Source organism: Ovis aries, chromosome 12 (genome assembly GCF_016772045.2).
Source record: "Ovis aries strain OAR_USU_Benz2616 breed Rambouillet chromosome 12, ARS-UI_Ramb_v3.0, whole genome shotgun sequence".
NCBI classification, from domain to species: domain Eukaryota; kingdom Metazoa; phylum Chordata; class Mammalia; order Artiodactyla; family Bovidae; genus Ovis; species Ovis aries.
Window position 1 is genome coordinate 18,146,195 of NC_056065.1, and position 26,488 is coordinate 18,172,682.

At 42.5% G+C, this 26,488-nt stretch overlaps 1 protein-coding gene across 1 annotated transcript in view; it reads right to left on the reverse strand.

Moving 5' to 3' along the window:
• USH2A (usherin) overlaps positions 1–26,488 on the reverse strand; it is a 983,289-nt gene that overhangs the window by 30,619 nt on the left and 926,182 nt on the right. Inside the window, exons 66-71 of the mRNA XM_060396021.1 lie at positions 25,544–25,753; positions 22,343–22,581; positions 21,041–21,249; positions 12,637–12,813; positions 10,992–11,075; positions 5,667–5,911 (exon numbers count right to left, since the gene is read on the reverse strand). Of these exons, the coding sequence (XP_060252004.1) occupies positions 5,667–5,911; positions 10,992–11,075; positions 12,637–12,813; positions 21,041–21,249; positions 22,343–22,581; positions 25,544–25,753 (1,164 nt within the window). The remainder of the gene's footprint in view (positions 1–5,666; positions 5,912–10,991; positions 11,076–12,636; positions 12,814–21,040; positions 21,250–22,342; positions 22,582–25,543; positions 25,754–26,488) is intronic.

A 26,488-nucleotide genomic window follows, 5' to 3' on the forward strand; every position in this document is an offset into this window, starting at 1 on the left:
CCCCTGAACAGAAGCACGTTGCCCCCAGCTTGAACTGATCACTCAGCAGCCATACATTCAGCAGCTGGCCTGCACGAGGACCCAGATGCTCAGGGAGGAAGGAGGTTTGGAGGAGGAGCCAGGAGAGAGGACCTGGTTGTTCAAGGAGTCAAGGGCCAGGGGATAGAGAGCATCTTTGTTGCTTTCCCACCACCCAGTCACTGTCCCCTGGCTGCTTCCTGCACCAGCCGCAGTCCATGGGTCTCTGAGAGACTGTGGCTCTCTTGTGCCCCCAAGGCTTCTGCTACTTGGCTGTGATCTCACTTCCTCGCGACTTTTTCGTCTGCTCATTGCTCTGTCCTTGAAAAGTGAACAGGTCTGAAGGTGGGCAGTGCTATCATTCCTTCATTTCTATGTCATGAAGTCTTGAAACTCAAGCACTCTGACCAGGTTTCTGTGCTTAATTTGGATGATGCTGTGATAACTGATTTATAATGAGAAATAGATATTTGATCTTTGTCTGGATTCTGGCACAGGACTTCTCAAATCATTTGTTGTTCAGTCGCTAAGTCTTGTGCGACTCTCTGTAACCCCATGAACTGCAGCATGCCAGGCTTCCCTGTTCTTCATTATCTTCCAGAGCTTGCTAAAACTCATGTCCACTGAGTCAGTGATTCCATCCAAACATCTTATCCTCTGTTGCCCTCTTCTCTTCCTGACCTCAATCTTTCCCAGCACCAAGGTCTTTTCCAATGAGTTGGCTCTTTGCATCAGTGGCCTAAGTATTCGAGGTTTAGCTTCAACATCAGTCCTTCCAGTGAACACCCAGGACTGATTTCCTTTAGGAATGACTGGTGGGATCTCCTCGCAGTCCAAAGGACTCTCAAGAGTCTTCTCCAGCACCACAGTTCAAAGGCATCAGTTCTTTGGTGCTCAGCCTTCTTTATGGTTCAACTCTCACATCCATACATGACTACTGGAAAAAACATAGCTTGGACTATACAGACCTTTTTTGGCAAAGTAATGTCTCTGCTTTTTAATATACTGTCTAGGTTTGTCATAGCTTTTCTCCCAAGGAGAAAGTGTCTTTTATTTTCATGGCTGCAGTCACCATCCACAGTAATTCTGGTGCTCAATAAAATAAAATCTACCACTGTTTCCATTTTTCCCCATCTATTTGCCATGAAGTGATGGGACTGGATGCCATGATCTTCGTTTCTTGAATGTTGAGTTTTAAGCCAGCTCTTTCACTCTCCTCTTTTACCTTCGACAAGATGCTCTTTAGTTCCTCTTCACTTTCTGCCATTAGGGTTGTATCATGTGCATATCTGAGGTTGCTGATATTTCTCCCAGCAATCTTGATTCCAGCTTGTGATTCATCCAGCCCAGCATTTCACATGATGTACTCTGCATATAAGTTAAATAAGCAGGGTGACAATATACAGCCTTGATGTACTCCTTTCTCAATTTGGAACCAGTCTTTTGTTCCATGTCTGGTTCTAATTGTTGCTTCTTGACTTGCCTACAGATTTCTCAGGAGACAGGTCAGGTGGTCTGGTATTCCCATCTCTTGAAGAATTTTCCACAGTTTGTTGTGATCCACACAGTCAAAGGCTTTAGTGTAATCAATGAAGCAGATGTATTTCTGGAATTCTCTTGCTTTTTCTATGATCCAGCAGATGTTGGCAACTTGATCTCTGGTCCCTCTGCCTTTTCTAAATCCAGCTTGTATGTTTGGAAGTTCTCAGTTCACATACTGTTGAAGCCTAGCTTGAAGGATTTTGAGCATTATCTTGCTAGCATGTGAAATGAGTACAACTGTATGCTAGTTTAAACATTTGTTGGCATTGCACTTCTTTGAGATTAGGATGAAGTCCAGTAAGTAAAATGTTTCTCTCAGTTTTGTGAGTTTTCCTAGCCAATTGTTTGAACCCAAAGAGTGGGTTGTGGGACATTACTACAAAACTACAGTAATCACAACAATATGGGATTGGCACAAAAAGTCATGTGGATCAATCAAACTGAATAAAGAGCTCAGAAATAAATACACACATGTATGGTCAATTAACGAAGGAAACAAGAAAATACAATGGGGAAGGAGAATCTCTTCAACAGTGGTGTTGGGAAAGCTGGACAACCACATACATGTCAATGAAATTAGAATACACCCTCATACCATGCACAAAAATATACTCAAAATGGTTTAAAGTCTTAAATACAAGACACGATACCATCAGACTCTTAGAAGGGAACACAGACCAAACATTCTCTGACATAAATCGTACTAATGTTTTCTTAGGTCAGTCTCCCAAGGCAATAGAAATAAAAGCCAAAAATCATCAAATGGGGCCTAATCAAACTTAGACACTTTTGCACAAGAAAGGAAACCATAAACCAAATGAAAAGGCAACTTATGGACTGGGAAAAAATATTTGCAAATATATAAGCCCAACAAGGGCTTAATTTCCAGAATATATAAATGGTTCATACAACTCAATAAAGAAAAATAAACAACCCATTTAAAAAATGAGCCAAAGACCTAAATAGACATTTCTCCAAAGAAGACACACAGATGACCAAGAAACACATGAAAAGATGCTCAATATTGCTAATTATTTGATGAATGCACATCAAAACTACAATGAGATACCACCTCACACTCATCAGAATGGCCAGCAGAAACAAAGTCACAAACAATAAATGCTGGCAGAGGAGGGAACTCTCCTACACACATGGTAGGAATCTCAATTGGTACAGCCACTACGGAAAACAACATGGAGGTTCCTCAAAAAACTGAAAATACGGTTGTCCTATGATCCAGTGATCCTACTCCTTGGGCATATGGCCAGATAAAACTCTAGTTTGCAAAGACACATGCAGCCACAATGTTCATAACAGCACTATTTACAATACCCAAGATATGGAAACAACTTATGTCTATCAACAGATGAATGGATAAAGAAGATGTGCTGTTTTACACAGTGGAATATTTACTCAGCCATAACAATGAAATAATGCCATCTGTAGTAACATGGAAGGAAGGACCTAGAGATTATCATATTAAGTGAAGTAAGCCAAAGTCAAAGACAAATGCTATATGATAATACCTATGAAGTGAAGTGAAGTGAAGTGAAGTGGCTCAGTCGTGTCCGACTCTTCGCGACCCCATGGGCTGTAGCCTATCAGGCTCCTCTGTCCATGGGATTTTCCAGGCAATAGTCCTGGAGTGGATTGCCATTTCCTTCTCCAGGGGATCTTCCCAACCCAGGGATCAAACCCGGGTCTCCCGCATTGTAGACAGACACTTTACCATCTGAGCCACCAGGGAAGTCGATAATACCTATGGTAGAATCTAAAATATGTCAAGGGCACAGAGAACAGACTTGCGGTTGCCAAGGGGCAGGGATATGGAGGCGGTAAGGACTGGGAGTTTGGAATTAGTAGATGGAAACTACTGTATAGGGTGGATAAATAACTAGGTCCTACTGTACAGCAGGGGAATTATGCTCAGTATCCTTTGATAATATACAATGGAAAAAATATGAAAATGAATATATATATGTATAACTGAATCTCTCTGTCCTTCAGCAAAATCAACACATTATAAATCAATTATATTTTAATAAAATTAAAATAAAAACAAATTCTTCGTGTTTCTCCAAGGACAGCATAATCATAGCCACACATTACTACTATCTGGAGATGCATTTTCATAACATAAAGAGTTCTGCAATTTAAATCAGTTAGTAGAAACTAATTGCTTAGTCCAAAATGACACTGCATTATTTTTTAGTATTTCAGAGAATGAAAGAATCTACAAGCCAGTAAATACAATTGTTCCTCCATATCCAAGGGGAATTGGCTCCAGGAACCGTCCCCTCCATGGGTACCAAAATCCAAGAAAGCTCAGATCTTACAGTCAGCCCGGTGTGGGTGTCAGTGTAACTTACACATATGTAGGGCTGACTGTAGAAGTAAAACCTGCACTTAAACTAGCAGACTAAACTCATGCTTTGTGATCTTGGAAATGATAGTGAATTGAAAATTTACCATTTGTTAAATTCGTTAACAAATTAAAAAAACTGAAGGAGTGGGTCATTGCAACCTCCAATCTGTAGCCAGTAGTCACAGCCTAGACTTGTCTGAAGTTGGCAGGAAGGGGACACAGAGCAGGCAAGAGTCTCATAGGACTGAGACTCTGGTGGTATCTGAGGCTATTTCTGGGTAGATAGCGACAGAATTGAATTGAATTGGAAGGCACCCAGCTGGTGTCAGAGAATTGTGTTCTGGTGTGGAAAACCTCCCCTACACACTGGAATTGGTGATCAGAATTTCAGCTACACACAGTAGCCACCAGCTCACACAGAGTCTAGTGCAAACTGGGGGAAGATGTCCCATGAGGCAGATGGGTTTTGGCACACAGTTTGCGGAGCAGACTGGTGCCTGGGGAGATTAGAAATTACAGCCTTTCCTGGCCCAGGCAGACACAGCCCCACTCCAGAGTGCACCGTGGGGATCAGTCTCCTTTACACCTTCAATTAGTGCTCTGTGGGGCAATGCCTTTACCTTTAGTCCCTGAATCGTTGCCCGACCTCTGTCTTGGCAGCGGGGGGTCTGGAGCCACAAAGAGCCATCCATCCGCCCTGGTGCAGGGTGTTATGGCCAAGGACAGACCCAGCACTGCTAGCACTTAAATCCCTCCCTATCTTCCCTTTTATCTCTAATATTCCAAGTTTCACAGTAACATAACCTGTAAATTCTCCAGCTGATTTCAACATACAACTCTTCTCTGCCATGCCCTGACATAACTACAGAGCAGACATATTCACCTCTTGGGCACATTAGAATCACTTTTGAAGTCAGAAAAGGAATACCAATCCCCAGGTCCCATCCAAGGCCAACGAAATCAGAATTTCTGGGATAAAGTCCAGGCATTGGTATTTTTCAGTTTCCCAGATGTCTTAGCCTACTGCTATGACAGAACACTATGGACTGGGTGGCCTAGAGACAACACTAATTTATTTCTTAAACTCTGGAGGTTGGGAAGTCCAATATCAAGGGGCCAACAGATTGAAATTGTGATGGGGGCACACTTCCTGGTCCCCACATAGTGGAAGGGACAGGGGACCTCCCTGGAGTCTCTTTTATAAGGGCATTGATCCCAGTCATGGAGCTGCACCCTCACGACCTAATTGCCTCTCAAAGCCCTTCCCCCCAGATACCATCACATTTGGGACTACAGTTTCAACATATTAATTTGGGGGTTACACTCCAAGATTCTGTCTCTAGTACTAGGTGATTCTATTGTGCAACCAAGGGACTTCCTTGGTGGTCCAATGGCTAAGACTTCATTCTCCCAATGCAGAGGGCCCAGGTTAAATCCCTGGTTGGGGAACTAGATCCCATAGGCTGCCACTAAAGACCCCACATGCCTTAATGAAGATGGAAGATTCTGAGTGTCACAACTAAGACCCAGCAAAGCCAAATAAACAATTAAATATAAATATCTAATGAGCAGCCAAAGCTGAGAATACTGTTCAAGGGTTAGCCTCCCCTGGCCCCGCATTTAGCCAGACTGAACTGTTATCTAGTCCCTTGCTACCATGGTTTTGAAAATCTTTCCTTCTAAATAAAAACAAATATTCTAGTCCATTGGGAGAGAAGTGAGGCTGCCTTTAGGAACATACCACATGGGTTTCCCCGGGTGGGTAGACATTCAATGGAGACGTTCGTTTTGGAAGAGGCACTAGGGGAGGCCTCTCTCTGATATATGGTTCTTTGCGGATTTTTCTCTGTAGTATCAGGGACAGGAAAATGGCCAACAAAATCAAGCCCAGCACTGCCATTAACACTATGAACCACAACTCGCTGTAGAACTCCATGCTTTTGCTTCCTGATCCTTTCTTTTCTCCAGGAGTTGTCAGCACCAGGCCTGCAAAACCCAAGGACAGAAAAGGAAAATGTTATTTCAAAAGGCAAATTTGTGACTTCTTGCTCTGTTGTTTGATAATAAACTAGACAGGAATTTATAGTGTTTTGGGGCACTTGTGCTCAGGCTGGGAAGATGGTACAGTGGGTCAGCGGGGTGTAAGGAGACCCTGACGACCCTCAGGAGACCCTGCTGACACTTCTCAGGTTGGAAATGGCAGCTGCCTTGGCACATTCCCTGGAGACACAGTTGGAGGCAGGATGAGGAGATTTTCAAGAGGGTTATCAAAGTAACCTTCTGTCAGGCTGCAAAGAATTGGACACAACTGGGCACATCTGCACCCACGAGAAGTAACCCTGGAGAAAGCCTAAGTCACAGCTATGTGCCCTGGGAGCAAAGTCCTTGGGAGCAAAGTCCTTGGGGGCTCACGTGAGGCGCTGGAACCAAGACAAATGTTGCTACAGACACCTCATCACACGACACACATAGCTGTGTGACTCCAGGGTTCCCTCACTTCCTGTAACTGCCCTGTTCCCGTGAAGTTCTGTGCAAACCAGATACTGAGACAGCAGATCCCATTTTCTGTTGGGCTGTTAATAGCCTGCACTCATTAACATACAGTTTCTTTACTTCTTGTGCTCTGGCCCCTCGGTTAAGCAGCAAGAGCTCTGCAAGTCATCATTCAAATGCCCTGGGAGAACTGGAATGGGCCAGGCAGGTAGGAAAGGCTTCCGGGTCCACTTCAGGGCAGGGTAAGGTGGTGGAATCCTGCCATCAGCCTGCTGACCTGAGCAGGAGAGAGTCTAGAGATCATCTCATCATCTCATCATCTCAAGAGATCATTTCAAGCCTAGCCCCTTGCTAGGGCCCATTTAGAGGCCTCAGGATCTGTGGCAGCTGCCATTAGACTAGCATAAGCAGAGATCCAGGGAGCTGCTTTTCTAAAGCCAAGGCTCATAGCACAAACTGCAGAAACTTCTTTAAGAGATGAGAATACCAAACCACCTTGCCTGCCTCCTGAGATACCTGTATGTAGGTCAAGAAACAACAGTTAGAACTGGACATGGAACAATGCTCTGGTTCAAAATTGGGAAAGGAGCATGTCAAGGCTGTGTATTGTCACCCTGCTTATTTAACTTATATGCAGAGTACATCATGTGAAATGCTGCGCTGTAATTCTGTGAATGAAGCTCAAGCTGGAATCAAGATTGCCAGAAGAATATTAATAACCTCAAATATGTAGATGATGCCACCCTAATGGCAGAAAGTGAAGAGATACTAAAGAGCCTCTTGATGAAAGAAGAGAATGAAAAAGCTGACTTAAAACTCAACATTCAAGAAACTAAGATCATGGCGTCCAGTCCCATCTCTTCATGGCAAGTAGATGGGGAAAAAATAGAAACAATGACAGACTTTATTTTCTTGGGCTCCAAAATTAGTGCAGATGGTGACTGATGCCATGAAATTAAAAGACACTTGCTCCTTGAAAGAAAATCAATGACAAACCTAGACAGTGTATTAAAAAGCAGAGATATCACTTTGCTGACAAACATCTGTAGAGTCCAACCTATGGTTTTTCCAGTAGTCGTGTATGGATGTGAGAGTTAGACCACAGAGAAGGCTGAGCGCCAAAGAATTGATGCTTTGAAGTGTGGTGTTGGAGAAGACTCTTGAGAGTCCCTTGGACTGCAAGGAGATCCAACCAGTCCATCCTAAAGGAGATCAACACTGGATATTCACTGGAAGGACTGATGCTGAAGCTGATGTCCAATACTTTGGCCACCTCATGTGAAGAGCCAAATCACTGGAAAAGACCCTGATGCTGGGAAAGACTGAAGGCAGGAGGAGAAGGGGATAACAGAGGATGAGATGGCTGGATGGCATCACTGACTCGATGGACATGAGTTTGAGTAAGTTTTGGGAGTTGGTGATGAACAGGGAAGGCTGGTGTGCTGCAGTCCATGTGGTCACAAAGAATCAGACATGACTGTGTGACTGAACAACAACAAACAGTCAAGAGGAAGAAGGACAGACAGACACAGCTGCAAATGCCTGCTCTGTGGACGGCCTTCTGCCCTTTCAGCACCTGAAGGGCTGCTTGGGCCTGCTTGGCCCTCACACCCACATTCTCAGGGGAAGTGGATCAAAGGGGAAGTGTTCAGTGCTGGGGGGAAGATGTTTCAAGGAGGGAGAGAGGGTGACTTAAAATTTGAATGCCATGAGGGATATATTTTGCTAACCCTAGCTCTTTCTGATAGCTCTGCCCTAAAAAAGTCACTCTGCCTCTCTGGGCCTCATCTCTAAAATGAAGTGTTGGTGTCAAAATTCTGATCAAGCTCCAGCAGATCGGAATTCCTCTAATTAGGAACCAATGTGTGTTATTTGATTAAAAAAACAACAAAACGGTTTTTGCCTAGGCACTGAAGAGTTGCACTTTCTCCGTGTGGAGCATGGGCTGTAACTCCAGAAGCGGATCTAACGGTCCCAGTGGACCCCTTGCTCAAGAGGACTCAGGGGGATGTAGGGTAGCCTGTCCAGGGGAAGCCTCAAAAGAGAAACAGCTCTCCCACCAGTTGGATGGAAATGAGATCTGTGTGAATTTCCTGCTTGACGGTGCCTTCATGCAAGGGAACAGAAACATTTTTAAAGTTATATCATACAAATTAATGTGACTATGGATATTAGTTGGACAATACATCTTAGAATCTTCCATAACTTCACATGGTTTTCGGTTTTCCTCCTTTCAGCAATGAGACCCCAATTTGTATTCATGAACTGAGAGGAGATTTCACCTTTGTTATGAAGAGCTTGAAAATCCAGACCAGATCATGGCTCTTCATCCCTGTTTCTCTTTGCAAAGTACCCTTTCATTTTAAGGGACTCCACTCATCAAGTGGGAAACTCATGGTCAGGGTAAGGAATTCCTGGGGGTAAGTCAATTCCCTTTGACTCCAAAGAAAAACCCAACCCAGAGGTGGAGTCAGAGTAAACCCCATCCTGTTAATTGTCTGTCTCTAGGGAAGGCACACTCCCCACTGGCCAGGGAGACTAGATTGGTGAGATCACATGTGGTTTTACGCATCACATGGTCCCGCTCCCTGTGTCAGTATCACTGGGCAGAACCTGTTTAAAAGAGCAGACTCCTACACCCACCTGACTCAAAATCTCCACCAGGGCCCTGGAAAGGATATAATAAATAAAATCAGCAAGATGATTCTTATCTACTCTTAAATTTGAGAAAGCCTGCTAAAGAAAAATCATGGGACCAGGAGTCTACCAAAAAACCATGTTTAACTTCTCAGTAATGAGCTTGCGCAGAAAGTGAAGAAGAACTAAACAGCCTTTTGATGAAAGTGAATGAGGAGAGTGAAAACAGTTGGCTTAAAGCTCAACATTCAGAAAACTAAGGTCATGGCATCCGGTCCCATCACTTCATGGCAAATAGATGGGGAAACAGTGGAAACAGTGGCTGACTTTATTTTGGGGGGCTCCAAAATCACTGCAGATGGTGATTGCAGCCATGAAATTAAAAGATGCTTCCTCCTTGGAAGGAACGTTATGACCAACCTAGACGGCATATTAAAAAGCAGAGACATTACTTTGCCAAGAAAAGTCCATCTAGTCAAGGCTATGGTTTTTCCAGTAGTCATGTATGGATGTAAGAGTTGGACTACACCAGAAAGCTGAGCACCGAAGAATTGATGCTTTTGAACTGTGGTGTTGCAGAAGACTCTTGAGAGTCCCCTTGGACTGCAAGGAGATCCAACCAGTCCATCCTAAAGGAAATCAGTCCTGGGTGTTCATTGAAAGGACTGATGTTGAAGCTGAAAGTCTAATACTTTGGCCACCTGATGCAAAGAACTGATTCATTTGAAGAGACCTTGATGCTGGGAAAGATTGAGGGCAAGAGCAGAAGGGCACGACAGAGGATGAGACAGTTGGATGGCATCACTGACTCAATGGATGAGTTTGGGTGGACTCTGGGAGTTGGTGATGGACAGGGAGGCCTGGTGTGCTGTGGTTTATGGGGTCACAAAGAGTTGGACAAGACTGAGCGACTCAACTAAATGAGCTTGCAGGGGGCATTCTTGGATAAGTCACCATGTCCCTCAGGTCTTAATCTTTCCACTTGTGGAAACATTGGGGTTCCTAAAAGAAGACCGAATGAGGTCTGCTCTGTCCCACAGCTGCTATTATGTAAGATGAAATACACTATGCCTTAGGTATTACAAGAGATTTTACATGGCATCCAGACATGTAATGTCTGGGAACAGAATAATACTTCATTATTTTTATAGACTGAAGTTATCTTTAATAACAGTATGTATGTACACCTGTGTTTCAGAATTTTTTTTTAAGCAAACTAAATAGGCATCCAAAGTAGATAGAACATTACTTACTGGAATTTAAAATAGGGTAGTAGTCTCGATTCTACTTTAATGGAAAAGATTCGGCATTTCTCTAACTTGCCCTTTGAAATTGTAAATTATTTCATGTTAGATGCAAACATTATGTGGAAAACTCAATTTAAAAGATGCTCCATAAAAATTGCAATTTCACCACTTCAACTAAATTACCTGGTATTAACAGTCAATCATAATCTTTTACAGAGGATACAAGACAGAAATTTCCCAAATTCATTATTTTAGTCTCTGAATCTGGAATGTTTTTGTTATGATTAACACAAATTGGTATTAGAGTATTTTCTCTTTCCTCTGACTTCCTCTATAAATTCACTTTTTTTTTCTTGGTAAACAAATTCATAGGGCTCTTTATTGACAGAATTTTTGATTAGGAGAGAAGTTTTGTCATATATCTCTGCATCTACAATTCAATGATTTGGCATTTTAAGAGCATACCCTAACCCCTTGCCTAATGTAAGTTTCATGAGGATTTAAAAACAAATTCTTACAACACTTAACACAATTTCTTCCATATAGTCTATGCTAAGATGTGTATATACTTATATATATACACACACATATATATGCATAAACAAACAAGTATATACAAATAAACATACATGTTTCTTTAGCAAAATGAGCAAATGCTACACTAAATATAATTTGAGTTAAATATTTACCAAATCCAGTGGAGGTATCATATTGGATCAAAGGCGTCTTAGCACTTCCTTCTTCTGTAGTGCAGATGACCTGGAAAAAGAAAGCTAAACAAGAGGTAGATGACTTAGTTATTCAACATCAGCAAATAGCGGGCACAGTTTCAGAAAAGCAATGTATTAGACCATGAAATAGTCTAAAAACAGGATTCCACAGCAAGTTTTGAGGTTTTATCTACTATGTAAACTTTAATTTCAAAGTTAAAAACTTATCAAGGAAGCCAGCTATTGTTATTGTAGTAATAGCATATGTATAAGTAACAGAACTAAAGAAGTTCAGAGGTTATCTAGCAAAGGAAAAGAATTATCGGAGGAGTAAAGGATAATATTGGGTTGGCCCAGAAGTTCATTTGGCTTTTTCCATAAGCTATTACGGAAAAATGCAAACAAACTTTTGGGCCAACCCAATACATACAGTGTATCTTGTTCTGCATATGATCTGAACCTGTTTCTTTAAAACTCACAGGTGTTCCTTCACTAGGGGACCCATAGTTTCTTACTAAGCAGGAGAGCTCAAAAGGGATCCTGGAAATCAAATGGCCTAAATACTTCTTCCAGTACTCAGGACCCCGTGGGAATGAGTCTTGTAAGGTCACACAGATGGTTAAAGGCCCGGCCAGGGGTAGAACATGAATCTCCTAACCGTGGGCTATCTCAGCATCAAAACAAGCTGCCCAGGTGACCAAGAACTCTGACCACAAAAATGTATAGCTGGATTGTTGTAAAAATGTTACTGATTAGTTTCAAGTGCTATAAATGCAATACTGGAGCTCATTGTTTACCTGCACATTTTAGTCAAAATAAATAGTACATATTTTCAAGGAAACTAAAATCAAAACCAAAAAAAAAAACAAAAACCCACCACTAACTAATTCATTGTATAAACCCAGATTGTTCAAAATGACCTCTCATCTATTGGTCCTATGGCCATGTTGATCCTCAGAAAATGGTATCTTTATAAAGCATTTTCTCATTTCAAGTTAAAAACATAGCAAACAGAAGCAGCACATGTAATTAAATAGGGTGAAGGAATTCAGTGTCAGAGGGAAGAGGGTTGTTATTTCAAGAACAGATACGGAGGTTGGTTAAGAAAAGCCCTTATTCAGGGTCCTTAATATCTGGAGATGGTCATGGCCTAACTCTGTTGGGGGTGCTTCAAGAAAAACTCCAAAGTGCCTAAAAGTGTATTATTTCAGGCATTGCTCATGGCATCAGTGATTCAAGAAGAGGTAAGTTTGAGCAAACTCTGGGAGATAGTGAAGGTCAGGGAAGCCTGGCGTGCTGCAGTCCATGGTGTCCAGAGTCAGACATGACTTAGCAACTGAACAACTACGTGGCTAGTGAGTGCTATTTCTCTGGCACACACAACCTGCCCTCCTGTCTTGTTCCTGGGGACCCTCAGGTCAGTGGAAACAGTGCCCCGAGGACTGCATCCCAAATGCAGTGCGCCAGGCAGGTCAACACAGAGCAGTCATGTTTCCGTAAGTGGTCACTTAACCCAGGACGTGTTAATGCTGAATGTCTGCGGGTCACCTTTTCAGATCGAGCATCTTGGAAAGCTGGGAAACCCAGCTCCTTACGCACCGAGAAATGGGGGCAGGAGACTCACTTTTGTCCGCGGTCCTCGGGATATAGAGGGTGGTGTCGAGGCCACTGTAGAGGCGCTGTCCTCTGTCGGTCAGGACGAACTCCTTCAGCCGCCCATTCAGCAGGAAGGAGTCGCTCCAGTTCACACACACCACGGACAGGTTGCTGTCCACTGAGAACGGGGCGCGGTACTGCGGCACTGTGCGAGAGGGATGTCAGTTCTGAAAGCGGCTGGCAGAAGGTGCTAAGTTCTAACAACAGCTAACAGTAGGTTCTAAGTTCTAAAAATACTGTGGTGTGTGTGTGCGTGCATGCTTTTCATTTTCAAATATGGGCACACATTTTAAATTTTGCCCTTGCTAGAACCCTTCCAATTTAACTTATAGCTTAAAGGAAAAACCTGGCATTGGTGGGGGTGGGGATGAAAAGAAAATCACTGGAACATGGGTGAAATGCTTTCTCAGCAATGTTGCACCTGGTTTCCAAAAAAAAACCAAGATCAATGAAGAATGGTGTTTTATGCAATACAACTATTAACATACAATGGTTCTGCTCATCAGCAGAGCCCCAGAGCTCACATTTTGTTACATTTTCCTTCTTTTAACAGGTAAAGTATCCTTAACACTATTAACTCCAGCGGATAGCTATTTTTCATATCAAATCAATATTTATTGCTACAAAGCCCCAAGGACTAGATGAAGTTAATATATATTTTTTTTTCTCCCAACCAAACTGCTTAGATGGTGAATTATGTTCTTTTGGCACCCATTTATTTTTAAAGCTTTTTCTTGAACCGTTAGTTTGTTTTCTAAGATAGTTAAAAAGCCTTGCAAGTAGCAATTCGAGAATAATAATTCATTGCCTTGACTAATCAATCAATAGCACAGTACCTTAGTACATAATCAAGCGCAGACTCGTAAGTATTATATCAGATAGAGAAGTGACTTTGTATGCATTTAGCAGGAATGCTCCCTTTAGCATTCTTCAGCTCCTTACTGAAATAAAGGAAGAACAAGCCTTAACTGAGGCTCATCTTCTAAATGAATCATTTTGGTAGCAACAAATGAAGGGCTACCATATCATCTTGTCAAGTCAGAAGAGATTTATTTCATGAGATCTCATTTGCTCCAAAATAATCAATACATTTGTAACTACACTGAGATCCAGCTATATATGAAATTGGCTTTTAGGAAAAAAGTGAGTGGAAGAAATAAATTGGGTATCCTTTTTTCTTTTAAAATCAAATCCATGTGTTGCTGATGTGGGGAAATATAACAAAATAAGAAATCATTATGCTATTGTGATCATAGATTAAACTAGGAAGACAGATTTGGTTCTCATCTTTCAAAATAAGATGAGAGGAAAATGCTTCCATAAACAGAGGAAAATGTTTCTGCAAATACTGAAATAAGAAGTATCAAGTCATTTTTCAATACTGTTGAAAAATGTATTCATTTTTCATTTGAAAATGAAATGAAAGGCTCATTTGGCCTAATTGAGGCCAAATTGAGCCTAATATCACAACGAAACATACTATTGTGTTTGTTGTGGTTTTACTCTTTCATTTAATTTCTGTAGATTTCCACTTCTCCCCTACGTTGTAACAGTATAGATAAAGAGAAGGCTTGTAAATAGTATGAAAATAGAAAGATAGGGGCTTTATTTGCCTTGTAGGATGTGGAGATCTTCCTGAAGAAAAAAAAAAGTGTGATCAAACTATCAAAATAATCAGGAATAATGGATTTGGAGATTGAGAAACTGATAACTACTATGTCAACAAAGCAGTACAATGCACGTACAATAGAGTACTTGAGTTACTTTTCTCAGTTACTCCTTAAAACCACCTTGTAAGAATTAGCTCCTAATTTTTCAGGGGAAGGGACTAAGTTTCAGAGAGATTAAATAACTTGCAAAGGTCAACAGCTGGTAGGGGACCAAGGATCTGCACCCAGGCTTGCTTAATTCCAAAGGCTATGTTATTTCGTTGTAATCAATGTACATTTATTTAAAGGAGCATGATTTACTAATTCACTTTATGGGGGCACTCCAGTTCTGATTTGGTTCATCCTGATTGTTAAATATATCAGGAGTTTTGTGAGCTGGTTATTGAACCCAGTCACTATTAAAAATTAAATCATGTAAACTAAATATATTAAAACAAAGGTAATAAATATTAAAACTTTGCATTTTAATATTTGTGCTCTTCAGGCTGTTTACATCTACTGTCCCTGGAGGGTGGAAATATTATATAACAGCACACGGTCTCTTCCCAGCTCTGTGTTCAGTGCGGTCACATTGGCAACTTAAAATCAGTCAAGTGGGAGTATTTACACTGTGGAAATTGGCAAGTCCTTCAAGTCACGACATTTTTTTCTCAAGAACGCCAGTTGTTAAACATTTGTACTGCACCTCTGCTCTCGCACTGAAGGTGTAATTTAGGAAGAGAGGGCAGAATATGCTGCTAATGCTTTTCCAGAGCTTTACTGAGTGTACACGTGATTCAGTTCAGTTCAGTCGCTCAGTCGTGTCTCTTTGTGACTCCATGAACCACAGCACGCCAGGCCTCCCTGTCCATCACCAACTCCTGGAGTTCACCGAAACCGACGGACCTTTGTTGGCAAAGTAATGTCTCTGCTTGTTAATATGCTGTCTAGGTTCGTTACAACTCTCCTTCCAAGGAGTAAGTGACTTTTAATTTCATGGCTGCAATCACCATGCAGTGATTTTGGAGCCAAGAAAAATAAAGTCAGCCACTGTTTCTACTGTTTCCCTATTTGCTATGAAGTGATGGGACCCGATGCCATGGTCTTAGTTTTCTGAATGCTGAGCTTTAAGCCAACTGTTTTCACTCTCCTTTTTCACTTTCATCAAGAGGCTTTTAGTTCCTCTTCAATTTCTGCCATAAGGGTGGTGTCATCTGCATATCTGAGGTTATTGATATTTCTCCTGGCAATCTTGATTCCAGCTTGTGCTTCTTCCAGCTCAGCGTTTCTCATGATGTACTCTGCATATAAGTTAAATAAGCAGGGTGACAATATACAGCCTTGACGTACTCCTTTTCCTATTTGGACCCAGTCTGTTGTTCCATGTCCAGTGTTAACTGTTGCTTCCTGACCTGCATACAGTTTTCTCAAGAGGCAGGTCAGGTGGTCTGGCTATTCCCATCTTTCAGAATTTTCCACAGTTTATTGTGATCCACACAGTCAAAGCCATAGTCAATAAAGCAGAAATAGATGTTTCTCTGGAACTCTCTTGTTTTTTCGATGATCCAGCAGATATTGGCAATTTGATTTCTGGTTCCTCTGCGTTTTCTAAAACCATGGACATGTGATTACATTTATATAAAACTGCAAATGCTATCTTCAAAGCATCTTGTGGTTTGTGTTCTCTGATCCACATTTTCTCTCTGCTAGTTTGTATAATGAGTTAAAAGGAATATCAGTTCAGTGCAGTTCAGTTGCTCAGTCATGTCCGACTCTTTCTGACCCCATGAATCGCAGCACGCCAGGCTTTCCTGTCCATCTCCAACTCCCAGAGTTCACCCAGACTCACGTCCATTGACTCAGGGATGCCATCCAGCCATCTCATCCTCTGTCGTCCCCTTCTCCTCCTGCCTCCAATCCCTCCCATCATCAGAGTCTTTTCCAGTGAGTCAACTCTTCGCATCAGGTGGACAAAGTACTGGAGTTTCAGCTTTAGCATCATTCCTTCCAAAGAAATCCCAGGGCTGATCTCCTTCAGAATGGACTGGTTGGAATTCCTTGCAGTCCAAGGGACTCTCAAGAGTCTTCTCCAACACCACAGTTCAAAAGCATCAATTCTTCGGTGCTCAGGCTTCTTCACAGTCCAACTCTCACATCCATACATGACCACTGGAAAAACCATAGCCTTGACTAGATGGACCTTAGTCGGCAAAGTAATGTCTCTGCTTTTGAATATACTATCTAGGTTGGTCATAACTTTTCTTCCAAGGAGTAAGCCTCTTTTAATTTCATGGCTGCAATCACCATCTACAGTGATTTTGGAGCCCCCCAAAATAAAGTGTGACAGTGTTTCCACTGTTTCCCATCTATTTCCCATGAAGTGATGGGACCGGATGCCATGATCTTCGTTTTCTGAATGTTGAGCTTTAAGCTAACTTTTTCGCTCTCCTCTTTCACTTTCATCAAGAGGCTTTTAGTTCCTCTTCACTTTCTGCCCTAGTATTTAAACCCCACATGACAGCCAGTCATTTGTCGTGTTTTTCCATGTCTGTGGATCCAGTAAGCAGATTAAGAAAACTTTCTCCTTTGGTACTAATGCAACCTTTAGCCACTTCTGCAGTGTCAAGGAAGTTCTGATGCCTTCACTCACTCCATAAACAACACATTCTGGGTATCTAAGACACTCTGTCTAGTGCTAGAGATAAAATGGAGAGAATGAGGCTAAAGGAGGCACAGATTTAAGGGAGAAGATATAAGCTCTGTCGGGCAGTCTCCCAAACTCAAGCTGATCATGAGAAGCTCAAAGAGAGGTGTGGAAGCTGGGTATGGGGGTCTGGGTTTCAAGCCAAGGGCTCGGGGAGAAGGTGACCATTTGGGAGTCAGCCTTTTCAATGGAAGCCTTTGAAGAGATGAACTCCCCCGAAGAGGGAAGAGGTGGGGCAGGAGAAGAAGAAGGAAAAAAGAGGGAAGGGGGAAGAAGGGGAAAGTGTGGGCAGAGAAAGTTTGGGGTTGAAGGTTAAAGAACTTGATTGGTGGAAGATCAACCAACAGAGTTGACTAAAATGGAACAGGGGCTTCCCTGGTGATCCAGAGGTTCAGAAGGTACGTGCATGCTCAGTGACTCAGCTGCGTCCGACTCTTTGTGACCCCATGGCCTGTAGACCACCAGGCTCCTCTGTCCAGGGGATTTTTCAGGCCAGAATACTGGAGTGCCATTATTGCCATTTCCTCCTCCAGGGGGGAATCCAACCCACTTTTCCTGTGTCTCCTGCATTGGCAGGTGGATTCTTTACCACTGAATCTGCCTTGCAATATAAGGGATATGGGTTCAACTCCTGGTCAGGGAACTAAGATCCCACATGCTGCAGAGAATCTAAACCTGCACAGAGCCCATGCACCACAACTAGAGAGCCTGTGCCCAGCAACGGAAGATCCCACGTGACGCAGTGACAGTCTTGACTGCCACAACTAGGACCTGATACAGCCAAATAAATAAATACAAAAAAAAAAAAAAAAGAAATAAAATTGAACACCCAAAGAGGTAGGAGGAAAACTGGGAGCAACTTGCCATGCAAAGTATGGAGAACCACTTTTTAACCAAGGATGGGAGTTGGTAATGGACAGGGAGGCCTTTCGTGCTGCGATTCATGGGGTCTCAAAGAGTCGGACACAACTGAGCGACTGAACTGAACTGAACTGAGGGTTCAATCTCACTGAATGTTCCCAAGAAGTCAATGTGATTACTGGTGAAAAATGCCCAATGGATTATCAGTGTGGAGGTCACGGGCAAATTTAGGAAGAGATTTTCATGCATGGACAAAGTGGAAATCAGTTGGGAGGAAGCTAAATAAAATGTGGGAAGAAAGAAAATGGGAAAGTACTTGAAGACCATTCTTTAGAAGAGTTGTGCCCTGGGGCGAGGATTTTGGCAAGGAATCAAAAGGGAAATGGAGTCTGTTTGCTTTGAAATTAGAAGGGTAGAACCAACAGTGATGTACTGAAGATTAGGGATAGAAAAACAGTGATCAGTAGTGACGGATGTGTTGGTCAAAACACTAGAGGGTGTGTTTCAGATGGAAGGACCACCCCTTCCTGCCGTGTCCCTGATGGGGATCATGGCTTTCTGGGGCGGGAAGGAAGCCAATTACTAATCGATGACTTTTCCTTTCCTGGTGAAGTATGGGGAAGGAGTTCTGCAGGTGGGTGAGGTGGGTGAGGATGGTGAGGGCATGTGGGAACAGGGTGAGGAGCAGTGAGGGGTTGGAGGAGGGTGGAGAAAGTCTGAAATCTCTATTACAGATGGTAGGGGGCTAGTTGATCAGGTTAACACAGCAGTACCGAGGCTGCTGCTGAACTGAGTGGTCCTGAACTTAGAGAAACACTTCCACTTTCCAAGTGTGGAAGATGGAAGGACTGAAGCGCTAGCTTTAGCTCCTCACAGAGCCCCAGGAGCCTCAGTTCAGATTCTAACGGATGTGAACAGCATCCTGGAACTGTAGTGCACAGTCCGTAGCCCTGCCTCAGCTTTCTCATCTGTAAATCTGGTTAATAATAGGACTTAACTTCATAAGTCTGTGGTAAGGACTATTTGTCAAATGCTTGAACAGTGCCAGCAATAAGCAAGCTCTTTAAAAATGACCTTTTGCTAATATCCTGCTATATTGTTGCTCAGGCACATTAAGTCTTTGTATGAGGCACTGAATTTTCATGAATGTGTATCTCTCATTTTTAAAAATGTCAGTGTCAAATGAGATTATAATCTGTTACAATGTTTCTGGAAAGCAAATTTGCAGTAAGTGTTCAAAAACTTAAAATACTTAAAATACCTGATGTAGTAAGTTTCATTTGCTGCTGCTGCTGCTGCTAAGTCGCTTCAGTCGTGTCCAATTCTGTGCGACCCCATAGATGGCAGCCCACCAGGCTCCCCTGTCCCTGGGATTCTCCAGGCAAGAACACTGGAGTGGGTTGCCATTTCCTTCTCCAATGCGTGAAAGTGAAAAGTGAAAGTGAAGTCGCTCAGTCGTGCCCAACTCTTAGCGACCCCATGGACTGCAGCCCACCAGGCTCCTCCGTTCATGGGATTTTCCAGGCAAGAGTACTGGAGTGGGTTGCCACTGCCTTTGCTGAAGCTAAATTCCATTTAAGAATATAATCAAACATGCACACAAAGATTTGTTCGTTTCTCACTACATTTATAAAAGGAAAATATCAGAAACAACTGGAATGCCTCAACTAATTCACACAATGGAATATTATACAGCTGTTAACCTTGGTGGCTAAGAGTTTTTAATGCCATGGAAAATGCAAATAAAATAATATCAAGTGTAAAAATCAGATATTAAATTTTCATTAGAATATGATCTCAACCACATAATAAAAGTTGCATAAAAAGGGATGAAAGGAATAAATTATGCCAACATATTAATGGTGGTTGCCTCTGGGTGTAGTGGGATAATAAGCAGGACTGGCTTCATGGGTGGATAACCCGTGTAGCTGCCCAGGGCCCCTCATGTAGAAGAATTATAGACTTAGTCTGATGCTGTGCTGTCATTGTCTTGAAGTTTTTAATGATTTCTGAACAAGGGACGCTGTATTTTTATTTTCCAGTGGACCCCACAAACTACATAGCTGGTTATGATTATAAGTACTTCTTAATACTTTTTGTATTTGCCAGTTTTAAAAAGTAGACACATAAACCTTATCAATTCTGAAAAGGAGTTATTTTATAGAAATAGAAGGACACACTGATTAGTTAATTACCCTTTCCTGCACTCAGGAGCCCTTGTGTTCTTCCTGGAAGGGCCAGATTCCAGTGCTTACTGGCAATGCGAGCGATTATGTCGTTTGTAAGGAAAAGGAGTGACAAACTTTTCCAAAAAGTTATCTAAAAGCAAATATAGGAAGCTTCCCTGGTGGCTCCGTGGTAAAGAATCCACCTGCCAACGCAGGACTCATGGGTTCGATCTCTGATCCAGGAAGATCCCACATGCCGTGCAGCAGCTAAGCCCTGCACCACAGCTGCTGAGCCCGTGCTCTGAGCCCTCATGCTGCAGTTGCTGATGCCTGCATGCCTACGGCCTGTGCACTGAAATGAGAGAAGCCACTGCAGTGAGAAGCCTGTGCGCCACAACCATACAGTACCCCCTGCTCGCTGCGACTAGAGAAAAGCCCGCGGAACAGTGAAGACCCGGTACAGTCAAAATTAAATAAAAAAAATTACCAAACTGGTTCCTTAAAATTTTAAAAAATTACAAAAAAGTCATCTTCACTGTCTATTTTCATCTTACCCATATATTAACTTCCTCTAATTTGGTTTTCATCCCATTGCCACATGACAAATCTTCCTAAATTCATTCTTTTTTTTTTTTTTTTAATTATTTGGCTGCATTGGGTCTTAGTTGTGGCAGTCAGGATCTTTGGTTATGGCATGCAGGATCTAGTTCCCTGACCAGGGATCAAATTTGGGGCCCCTCTTTGGGATCACGGAGTCCCAGCCATTGGACCACCAGGCAAGTCTTCCCTAAATTCCCTCTTGATCTCCATGTTATTTAATCCAATGGGCATTTCCTCCCGATAGTTGTCTTCATGGATGTCTCAGTCGTGTTCACTGGAATTGAACACTCAATCCCTTTAGCGAACTGTTCTCCCCTCCCTTCAGGACAAGTCTCCCCTCTGGCTGCCCTGCCGCCTCTCTGGCACATGGTGGCAGCCACTTCTACTCACATTCTTTTTGGGTGACGAAGCTGATCCATTCAGTGGCCGTGCTGCCCACCGCATTGTGGGCCACCACCCTCAGCTTGTAGGTGGTGTAGGGCTGGAGACCCTCGAGGCTGGCTCTCTGCCCTGGCCCCCTGTACTTGGTCTCGATTTGGCTGGGGGTACAGGGGGTGGCTGAATCCGGAGGGCATGCCTTGTAGAGTTGGAGCTCATAGCTGGAAGGAGAGGGGACACATAAAGAGGAAACAGTGGAATTAGTCTAACTCTCTTTTAAACCTGATTAATGTTTAGTGAGAAGCCATTTTGCTTTCACCGAACCACCAGCGCTTTGAAACTCCCACTTGTGGGAGACGGCTGTTTTCAGAAACACTTTATTTAACGCTGTTGGAAGTGGGCAGCAGATGGAACCAGAGAAATGATAAGAGAAGTCCCATGTACACACATGTTGCTGTCCACCCAGCAGTCAGGAATCCTTGTTGGTACAGATAAGATATTTCTCTTTTTGGAGAACAGTGATAAAACTTCTGTCGGAAATGAATATCTCTTCTCTCTACAGATTATTTTGAGTGAAATATATATCTTTGCTCTTTCAAACAGTGGTTCATTACAACACTTTAAATTACATCAAAGGAATTCTGATTCAGCCACTGAAGTTCCTTATGTTTTAGCTGAGCCCTGCAGAGTGAAAAATTCCAGGGAACTGTGAGGTGGAGCATTCTTTCAATGAAGGGGAACACATTTCCTCAACTTTCTTTCATTGTTTTGGCAGCACACTGCGAGCCACAAAGGACCAGGGATTAAACTTGTGCCTCCTGCAGTGGAGGTATGTTCTCATAGCCACTGGACTGCTAAGAAAGTCCCTGGCTTGTTTTTCTTATTTTTGTTGTTCACTTTTCTATCCTTAGCTGATTTTATGATTGAAATACTTTGTAAGGAATTTGACCACACATCAATTTATTTGTCTATTTTGCTATAAAGTGAAATGAAGTGTTAGTTGCTCAGTCATGTCCAACTCTTTGCAACTTCAAGGACTGTAGCCCACCAGGTTCCCCTGTCCATTAAATTCTCCAGGCAAGAATACTGGAGTGGGTTGCCATTCCCTTCTCCAGGGGATCTTCCCAAGCTAGGGCTCGAACTCAGGTCTCCCGCATTGCAGGCAGCTTCTTCACTGTCTGAGCCACCTGGGAAGCCCATTTTGCTATAGGTACCTGTTCAATCAGCATGTCTTCCTGGGGAGGGTTGGGAAGCTGAAGGTCCATGTACATGTCTTATTTTGGTTTATTTCTCCCTTTGGCTCTCCCACACTACCTTTGAATAACACCGTTGGGGAACAGTGGCAGACTCCACTGGAAGGAGGCTGTCCTTGAGGCCAGCATCTGGATTTGCGGAGAGGACAATCCTGCGGGTGGAGCAGGAGGCGTTCTCAGCTCTGCTGTTGGCCCTTGGCTGCAACAGTTGAAGCAAGTGCAGGCCTCCACCCCAATGGAGTAGGTCGTGAAGGGCTGCAGGCTGTGAAGAGTCTGCTGGGTGGCCAGGCCTTCAGCCAGCTGTAGAAGGAGAGAAAAGGCTAGATGAGGCCGGATCACAAATCACATACAGGTGGTTCACTTTCATCATGTACCATATATTCTCTGAAAACAGTGCCTCACTAGTGACTCTGGGAGCACCCTAGCATCCAGCACAGTACTTACCCTCAGGAATGACCAGGGGGAGAGCCATGGCTTACACATGCCAAAAAATGCAATGAGATAATAGCTAGATAGAAGTTTGAGGCCACAGGATAGGAATCACAAGGCACAGCGTTGTCTATTACCAGAAAACTAGAAAATGGCACAAAGCTCACAAAATACTGACCAAGTTCTGTGACCCTCAGAATGATGTGTTTTTGAAAAAAGTCTATATTTGAATTATATTTCAAACTCAACGTTTTCTAACGTTCATATTCTGCCATTGTTACTTGTGTGGATCAATAATTTGGGCATCAAAACTCCCCTCAAATTCTAAAGTTGAGTATCATGAGCTTAAAATATATTTTATATATAAGTCAGTTCAGTTCAGTCATTTAGCTGTGTCCGACTCTTCTGCAACGCCATGGACTGCAGCACGCCAGGCCTCCCTGTCCATCACCAACTCCCAGAGCTTACTCAAACTCATGTTCATTGGGTTAGTGACGCCATCCAACCATCTCATCCTCTGTTGTCCCCTTCTCCTGCCTTCAATCTTTCCCAGCATCAAGGTCTTTTCCAATGAATCAGTTCTTTGCACAAGGTGGCCAAAGTATTGGAGTTTCAGCTTCAGCATCAGTCCTTTCAATGAATTTTCAGGACTGTATTCCTTTGGGATTGACTGGTTGCATCTCCTTGGAGTCCAAGGGACTCTCAAGAGTCTTCTCCAACACCACAGTTCAGAAGCATCAATTTTTGGCACTCAACTTTCTTAATGGTCCAACTCTTACATCCATACACGACTACCAGAAAAATGATAGCTTTGACTAGATGGACCTTTGTTGGCAGAGTAATGTCTCTGCTTTTTAATACACTGTCTAGGTTGATCATAGCTTTTCTTCCAAGGAGCAAGTGTCTTTTAATTTCATGGCTTCAGTCACCATCTGCAGTGATTTTGAGGCCCTCCAAAATAAAGTCTCCCACTGTTTCCATTGTTTCCCCATCAATTTGTCATGAAGTGCTGGGACTGGATGCCATGATCTTAGTTTTTTGAATATTGAGTATTAAGCCAAGTTTTTCACTCTCCTCTTTCACCTTCATCAAGAGGCTTTTTAATTCTTTGCTTTCTCTCATAAGGGTGGTGTCATCTGCATATCTGAGGTTATTGATATTTCTCCCTGCAATCTGAATTCCAGCTTGTGCTTCATTTAATCTGGTATTTCGCATGATGTACTCTGTATAGAAGTTAAATAAGAAGGATGACAATATATAGCCTTGATGTACTCCTTTCCTGATTTGGAACCAGTCTGTTGTTCCATGTCCACTTCTAACTGCTGCTTCTTGACCTCCATATAGATTTCTCAGGAGGCAGGTCAGGTGATCTGGTATTCCCGTCTCTTCAACAATTTTCCACAGTTTGTTATGATCCACACAGTCAAAGGCTTTGGCGTAGTCAATAAAGCAGTAGTAGATACTTCTCTAAAACTCTCTTGCTTTTTCAATATATTTATATATATATTTAAGAGTTTGAAAGTCCATGTGTTTCTCTAAAGGTGTTGTTCTATACGAAATATACTTTTTTCCTCAGTTACCTTTGTTGCATTATAAACTTTTTCATTTATCTGGAGCAAATGTTTTTTACCTTATTGTGGTTTTAATAAGTGCTCTTTGGAACAGAAGAGCTCCGAAACTGGAAACTCATTTTCACATTAACATAAGCAACATTTAATTAAGAAGAGCTACCTGTTATTTAGAAAAATGTATACAAGGCACTCCAAATATAAACTATTTTAGTTTATTAATATTATCATTTTATAAGCATGGATAATCAAGGGTTGATTGTATTTACATCATCTATATTTATTGAATCGGAAGCCTTGTAGAAAATATGCTAATATTTCTTTAACATTCAATACGAGACTTCCCTGCGTGTGAGTGATCTTTTGAAATTGTGTTTCCATACTTGGCACGCTGGCCTCAAAGGATTTCTCCACACTTGCCAAAATTGTTCCCTCAATCAGTCTAAATAATTTATCATGTAATACTGGGATGTGCACAATTTCTCTATGAGGTTTGTGTGAACAAAGTATTATAATCTATACTTATTCATGAGAAATTTGAGAGTGATACCAGCTGTCCTGCAGAGAAAAGAGACTTCATCTCCAGGATGGTAGTCTCTTGGTTTAAATAATGCAGGAACCAGACTAGTTGATTACTAGTGTCCTTTTCAGCCAGTGGCTGGGCTAAAACCCAACGTGAAAGGTGATTTCCCACGACAGGACTGTCTTATCTCCTCAGTGTGCCCCAAATGTGTTATTGCATGAACAGTGGAGTAGGGCTGAGCTGAACCATTCTGTTGTCTTTTCCAAAGACCTAGAACTTTCTCGAAAGACTGAGTTTTCAGTGTGTTATTAGAGATTTGCTCATGCCAAATGGGGATTCTGAGGTTTTCCTTTGCTCTATTTTTTTCCCTTTTCACATTAACATTTACATCACTGACAAAGACTGTTTCTTGGCCCCTTACTACAAGCCACTACTATGTTAAGTGCCTGACATGTGTATCCTAATTAAATTCATTCAATTAACTTGATTATCTCTAAGGTCTTAGGCTTCTTACAAGATCGGTGGAGTCTTGAATACCACCTTTAGCCCTCCTCACCCCAAGCATTTACATATCTTCTGTATGTTTCCTGATGCTATTTCTTTGCAGTGGGATCTTTGTGTCACTAAGGTCACCACGGGGCAACTGAGAACAGATGGATAAGAAAGAAGGATCAAGACTAACAAAAAGCAAGGGCACCAAGCTTGATTATTTAAGTAAACCAATCAGAATACTGCTGCTCACCACTGTCTGGGCCCCGCTGGTGCTCCTGGAGAACAATCTGTAGAGAGTGACAATCCCGTTGGGCTTCCTGGGGGCGCTGATGTTGACCACTGCTTGGGTGGCAGAAACCACGTGGAACTTGGGGGCCCTGAGACCTTCCGGGGGGGCAGGTCCAGTTCTACACCGCGTCCAGCTGCTGGGGGCTTTTCCTGCTGAATTCACAGCCCAGACCTCCAAAGAGAAATCAGTAAGACCCATCAAGCTGCAAAGAAGTAACCTCAAGCTGCAAAGAAGCTGGCAACCAGAGCAACTGAACACAACAGAATGAGAGATACTGTGATTCTGGAACTTCACAATCACAAAGGAGGGCAGGTCTTCCCTCCTTTTAGCCTTTGACCCTGTGAACAACAGAGGGGCTGATTAGAACCTCGGTTTCCAAATGCAATCAGCTGATTTAAGCCTAATGAAAAGCTGCTCATCCCTGTGCGGGTCGTGGAGTGATTTTTGTTAGCTTCTGCAAACCGGATGGATCTGCAGACTCCATAAAACTCAGCAATTCTTAAACCCTGTCCTCACTCAATCTGCATGAAAATTAAATTTTCCTTTCATCAAGAAGTGAATAAACATATGGAAGGAGGTATAATCTTATTTATCAAGCACCATTTGTATAATTAAACACGAATATCCTAAAAGGTTGCCTTAGGTCATTATTTGCATGAGCAAGTAATTTGTAGAATGTCAGGTACAATAGACAGAGTAGATGGATGTGTGAGTGGATAGGGTTAAATTAGGCCCAATAATAGCCAACTACACAGTGATCAATCAGGATGATAGATCTAAATGGCAATACGAGCGGACTGTCTGCATGTTTAGGAGTAGGAGTCTTCCTTAGTAAGCTTTCATGTTGGGCAAGTCTAACTTCAGGCAAATTTTTCTGCATTTGGTGTCTTTGTGTGTGTGTGTCTA